Genomic DNA, 6,839 nt, shown 5'->3' with positions numbered 1-6,839 from the left:
CCCTGCATGCATTATTTCACTGTTCTATAAAATATTTGTGTTTCTTATAAAATTGGTTCAATAAGCATTTAAAAATGAAATATTTGCTTCATGTTAAAGGCACTTGAATTGCACATTTTTTTATTTTCTGTCACAAAATAGTTTCGAAAGAAATTAAACTAAAATAACTCGGAAAATAAATTTTGATTTGTTAGTGGAGCTGCCCTTTATTTTTTAGAAAGATTTTATTCCTAAAATACCCTGATACCTGTATTGTTATAATAATCACCATCTATTGTTAATAATAACCAATTAAAAACACCGTAAAAAATGGATAGTCAAATTTCACGAATGTTTTTTTGTTTTTGACGAAACCGTCTCTTGGCATATACTCAGTACGAACATTTTGTCAAAGTGAAAAAATAACTATAGTCACGTTTTCAAGAAAACGAATTTCTTCAAAAGTAAAGAAATACTATTTTATACGTTGTTTCCCCTAAAAGAAAACTAGAGCCTAATGTATTTAACTTTTCGAACAATCACTTTATCAAAGTCATTATGTAGGTGGAACAAAGTCGCACTAACAGCAAAAGAACAGAGACATATTAGCCCCCTGCCCGTTGTGGGAATCGAACCCGGATTCTTCCTGATACGAGGCTAACTCATTGATCACCATACCGCCAAATCCGCACGTTTTATCAGTTTATTTTCAATTGTTTAGTCTTCATCCTAGTTTTGTCATTCTAGTTAATAATCTCCCATAATGCACTACGATGATGTTTCGAACTGAAGAAATATTTTCGACATTTAATTTAGAGTTCACGTTTTTACACAAATCAGGTAATTTTGTGACGAAATGATTCTCGAAATTAACAAAATTCAACTTAATTGCTGAATTGTCAAAATTGAGTTTCATTTCTGAGAATGTGGAATTAATATTTCAAAGAAAAATATTGATGAACAAAGCATATAATCCACTTACGATAAACTCAAGAGCCACTTCCTAAAACGGGACAAACCAGCAACCCTTTCGTGGCCTGAAAGGGGATAATTTTCTAAAACCATCTCAAACGGGAATGCCTTGAATGGCACTCAAACTACAACAAATACTAATAAGATTATTTTCTTTTCCCTTATAGGAATTAAAATTTTTCAACAATGATAAGAAAAAGAAAAGATGGTTTCGTCAATTATGGATTAGATGCATTGCGGAATTCAATGGTTACTGGCATTCCGCAAATAATCGATGCTACCAACACTCCGAATAAAATTCTTCGTCTTTTAGTACTCGTATCTTGTTTGGCGGGGTTCATGTACCAATCTTCAGATTTCATGGATCTTTATTGGCAGTACAAAACAATAACAGATGTTAAGGTGCAAACAACAAAAGTAGCGGAACTGCCTTCGATCACCGTGTGTAACTTAAATGGGTATGAATTTTTTAACTTAAAATATAAGCACTTTTATATAAAACTGAATTTTAATCTAATGCCATTGCAAAATATTATAAATAGCTTATTCAAATGAATATGCATGTTTAATTCATTTAGAACAATTTGAAATCATGCAATGGGAATCATTCCATTTTAATAAAAAATAGTATTTATTTAATCTAAGACACCTGTTATTTTTCATAGCTTTTCTTAAAATCGCCATCTGTTTAAAAATTGAGTAGCAAATTGAAAACTTCAGAGCGCATTTTCTAAAAAGTACTTCGCTTTGGGAGAATGTATGAAAGCGTACATTTCTATTTCCTGTTGTTTATTTTTATTCATTTTTTCAAATCATTTGTTCTCTATGGAACATTCAATATAAGTTTACACTTATAATACTGAAGCATTAAAACTAAATTAATTAATTACTTGGAATCTCTTGCGTTCATCTGGTATGATACACCAAACAATTTTCAAAATATTTTAGATTATTTATCATTACAAATCTTTTTGAAATTTTATTTAACCAGGAATATATCATTGGTTTCTTCCTAAAAAGAGAGAAAAAAATAAATGTGAAAGTACAATGAATGTTGAATAACATTCCTTTTTGCCTGATCAAATTTAAGTGCGTAAATTTAGTAATGAATTGAAAAAAGTCGTTGATGGTACAGCTGGATTTACTTAATTCTAAGTAAATTAGGGCCTTGATTCTTCGCTAGAAGGGGAAAGCTTTCCTTAATTAAATTTACTTAGAAGCCTGATAAAGGGCTTGTATTGCCATCTTATTATCTTTCTAAAATTTCAATGACCCTAAGTCCTCGACTCTAAGAATGGTGTAAAGTTGAACGTATTTTTAAATATACAGAAGAACAACCAATAGAGAATTTTAAATTATTTGTGCCCTAATTAATATCGTAGTATTTAAAATTTTGGGTTTCCTGTTAATTTACAAAAATGATCTAAAATAGTTATATCGCGTAGTGGTAGTAATTTCTTTTGTAGTACAATACCATTAGCTCTACGAACTCTGTTTAGGCTTAAGAAATACGAACACAATAATCATTTTTCCTATTAGATTAACATTCACTTCAACAAACATCTTGCGTCCCAGTTCAAGCAACTATTTACTTCTTATTAACAGAAAAATGCTTCGCAGTTTATCGCAGGGTTAAACAAATTTTTTATGTTTAATTTGTGACAATTATTTGTCTCCTTTTACTGTACTATATATATATAATTTTATATAATTGCTTTTTCGAATTTTTTGTTCTGTTCGAATATGCATTTGTGCGCTTACTTTATGTATTTTTACTCAGTTTATACGGAAGTCGAATTTGTAACGACTCAAGATTTATGGCAAACTGTTTCAAATCAAGAATTGATCAGCGGTCGTGTGCATGCTTTGGAGAAAGATTCTGCAACAATGGTGTACCTGAAGTTATACAAGTATGCGGTATTTTTTAATAGGCTTAATAAATTCACCTCATTTAATAGCTTTAAAACTTTACTTAGATTTTAGTTAGTTTATTGATTCTGTTTATAGATTTTTATTTTATTTTTAGTTTGTTAAAAACATATTGAAAAATTACAATATTTTGATATGTTTATACGCTTAGCCCGTGAACCTAAGTTACGGATAAAGGACACAATTTATACGAATTTAAAAGTTTTAAATGCGTTCTTCTACTAATACATAGAGATGCTACTTTCTTCAAAAGATAAGTAAATGATATGCAACATTGCATATATATATATATATATATATATATATATATATACAACAAAATAAATAATATAATCTTTTAACCGGAAAATAAAAGATATAATCTTTTCATCAGCCCACACGATTATATCCGCAAAAAAGAGTGCTTTCTGATATTGTATCAATATAGCCAAAGCAAAATATATGAATATAATAGTGTGAGGAGCACTCCAAAAACTTTTTGCAAAAGTTACAACAAGTAAAATAGAACACAATAAGTAAAAATAAGACGTAAAAACAGAAAATAAAATAAAAATAAAAAAAAAAATAAAAAAAATAAAAATAAATAATTTTTTTTATTTTTATTTTATTTTATTTTCTGTTTTTGCGGATTATTTTTACTTATTGTGTTCTATTTTATTTGTTGTAATTTTTATAATTTTGTATTGTGTTTTTGGAGTGCTCCTAACACTATTGTATTCATATATTTTGCTTTGGCTACATTGATACAATATCAGAAAGCACTCTTTTTTGCGGATATAATCGTGTGGGCTGATTAAAAGATTATATCTTTTATTTTCCGGTTTTTTTTAAATAAATTTCATCCCTTTTTTTTTCTAATCAGTTGTTTGTTTGTTCGTTTTTTTCATTATTATTCCCCCCCCCCTTTTCATATGTCTATAATTTTTTTTAATTGGTCTGCTTCGTATCAGTTTACAACACAAAATCAATGTGGCTTTATTACATTGGGATTCAACTTTCTAGTGAACAAGGCAAATTTAGTTGAAATATGTACCGTGTGTATTTTTCAGTGCGTTCATATGAAAATATACGATGATATCAAAGAAATGAAATATGAAGATTATAGAATGTTGTTACAAAAGCGTGAAGAGTTTATCAGTAACTGTCGCCTTATCAAGCTAGACGAAAAAAAAATTTTTGATTGCGAGTAAGTATTTCATACTCTCATATTAAAAGTTATTCTGAAAGCATTATCTCTCTTAAAATACCAATAGTTTTCACGCTAAATAAATAAACTTCGATTGAATGCAATAATCAAGAACAATTAAATTTTATTAACAAAACATACTTATTAAATAAAGAGCAATTTTCATTTAAAAAAATTCTAATATACATCTGATTCCCAAATTTCACTTAATATAGTACGTATTTCATATTTGTGACATCTTCTGGTAATTTTAAAATATTTTTTCCCGAATTGCGTACTAAGACAAACTAATCTTCGATGTCTTCTCAGTGAAAAACATTGGGAAAGTTGGGTAGCATCGCCCCATAGCATAAATTATGACAAACCATAAACATTTCTCTTTTTTTTCAATGGGAAATGATTTACTTTGATTTAAATACCATTGGGAAAAGTTTCTGTCAACTGTGTTTTTTTTAAGTTTCTTTACTTTTTTTTATTTATGCTACGACAAAGTTATGTTTTACATATGACTTTATTGGAAATATTAATCCATGTACAATGTTCAGCTTTAAGTGGACATGAACAAGGAGTAAAAAGGAACAAAATTACATTTACAAACAAAGAAAACACGTGACAAACGCATATTAACACAAGAAGAACACAAAAATAAAATTAAAGTAAAAAAATATATATATACAAGGGAAGAATGAGGAGTAGTCTTTACAGAGAGTTCATGTGATCTCTGGCATCCCAGTAAAGTTTACAGAGGTCACCCCTCTCTTGAGATTCTTTGTCCAGTAAAGAGCATACAAGAAAGTGATCTGAGTTCATGATTCCCGAATTGCAGATTTGGCACTCACTAGATGGAAGGATACCTATTCTGTTGAGGTGATCTGCCGAGCAGTCATGGCCTGTTGAGAGTCTGAAGTTTGCCACAGCCTTCTTACGAGGACTGCGACAAAATTTCTTCCAACTGTTTTGGATGTTAGCCCAGGGTTTTCCGGAGGATTTTACTGCTCGATCGCGCTTTAGGTCGGTCATAAGTTTCTCGAAGAAAAAAATTTTAAGGGAGTCTGGTGGAATTGGTTTATTACATTGTGGTTCGAGTCTCCCTTTCTTGGCTAGTTGGTCTGCCTTTTCATTGCCATTGATTCCCACCGGCGCAGGGATCTACTGGAACATAATAATTTTGTTGGCATTCTCGAGAAAAATCAAATTATCTCTAATTTCTGAAACAGTCTGAGTATCTGAATCATGGTTTATGGCAACTGCCTGAACAGCTGCCTTAGAGTAGACAAGGGTTACTGCTTTAGTGAAGAAATTGATCATATTCTTAAGGTTTTCCAGGGCTAGTGATATAGCGAAGATCTCTGCATCAAATTTTGACATATTGTATCCCACAGGGGCTCTATGAGAAAAGAGTTTACTGTGTACTCCTGCTCCGGTGCTGTCTTGTATTTTTGAGCTGTCAGTATACACTCTCGTCCATTCTGGTTCAGGGTATTGCTCTTGTGGCATGCATAATGCATTTATTTTTAGTACTGTGTCAGGTATGTTTTTCTTACCCAAATCATTGATATCTAGTTGGTGCCTGACATCTATAAATTTGAGAGGGTTTGTTATGTTCTTGTTACAGATAATTGGCTCTTCTTCTTGGAAATCATGCAGTAATTTTTCACTGACCTCTAGAGGAGAAAATGGGTCTTCATGGAACTTGGTTTACATTCATTCATCCATTGCGCTCTATGGGAGACTTTCATTTTAACATAAGTGCCAACTGCTTGTTTTTTAATTTCAGTGGTAATTGGTGAATTAAAAGTATAGTATTGTAGGGCTATAATTGGGGTTGTCTTCACTGCTCCCGTGATAATTCGGAGAGCGTTGTTTTAGGCTCTTTTCAAAGAGTCGAGCTTTCCTTGTGTGTTAGAAATTAGCACCACACTTCCGTGTTTGATAATTGGTTTGATATAGGTGTTATAGGTTTTATTTAGAGTGTGTTGTGAGCTTCCCCATTTGGCACCGGCTAGTCTTTTCAGAATTGAAGTTCTCTTTTCCACTTTGTCTATAATAGTATTGATATGATTGGGAAAGCTTAACTTTTTATCCAGTACTACACCTAGATATGTGGTAATGTTGCTTTTTTGAAGCTTACCATCATCTATTTTCAAATCAAAGTCTGGATTAACACGCCTTAGAGAGTAGAATTGGTAAACGGTTTTATTTTTGTTGATAATCATGTTATTCTCTTTGGACCAAGACTGCAAGACCTCGAGAGCTTTATTCATAACGCCTTCAAGATTATTCCTTTGGTCTTCATATACTTGGGAGTTTTCTGCTTCAATCCGAATGACAACATCATCTGCGAACACGCATACGTTAATACCTTCTATACTTGTTAGCTTGTCTACCAAATCGTATTATATATATATATATGTATATATATGAACTAAACTAAACTCAGCGGCGCGACAGCCCATAGAGGGCCAAGACCTACTGTGCCCATCTCAGTTTTCTTGACCTTGGGCTCTGGGGTGCAGAAGCAGATGTTCCGGTCAGGTGGTCAGCCGAACGCGGAACCCCCAGTGTTTAGTTCCCAAGTATGCTTGGTACTCATTTATCGACCCACTGAAGGGATGAAAGGCTGAGTCAACCTTGCCAGTTTATATATTTATATATATACTGTGCAATTTATATATATATATATATATATATACTGTGCAATTTATATATATATATATATATATATATATTCTTGGATTTCCTCTTTTTTACTCTCTGACTACTCTCATCCCTG

General features: G+C 31.6%; 1 protein-coding gene across 1 annotated transcript in view; it reads left to right on the top strand.

Moving 5' to 3' along the window:
• The first annotated feature begins 908 nt into the window (after positions 1-908).
• LOC107446956 (uncharacterized) overlaps positions 909-6,839 on the top strand; it is a 15,864-nt gene continuing 9,933 nt past the window's right edge. Inside the window, exons 1-3 of the mRNA XM_043056231.2 lie at positions 909-1,409; positions 2,732-2,861; positions 3,930-4,066. Of these exons, the coding sequence (XP_042912165.2) occupies positions 1,138-1,409; positions 2,732-2,861; positions 3,930-4,066 (539 nt within the window). The 5' untranslated portion in view covers positions 909-1,137. The remainder of the gene's footprint in view (positions 1,410-2,731; positions 2,862-3,929; positions 4,067-6,839) is intronic.

The sequence above is a fragment of the Parasteatoda tepidariorum genome, chromosome 6 (genome assembly GCF_043381705.1).
Source record: "Parasteatoda tepidariorum isolate YZ-2023 chromosome 6, CAS_Ptep_4.0, whole genome shotgun sequence".
NCBI lineage: Eukaryota > Metazoa > Arthropoda > Arachnida > Araneae > Theridiidae > Parasteatoda > Parasteatoda tepidariorum.
Note: the sequence above shows the minus strand (reverse complement) of the source record. Positions and strands in the feature narration are given on the sequence as shown.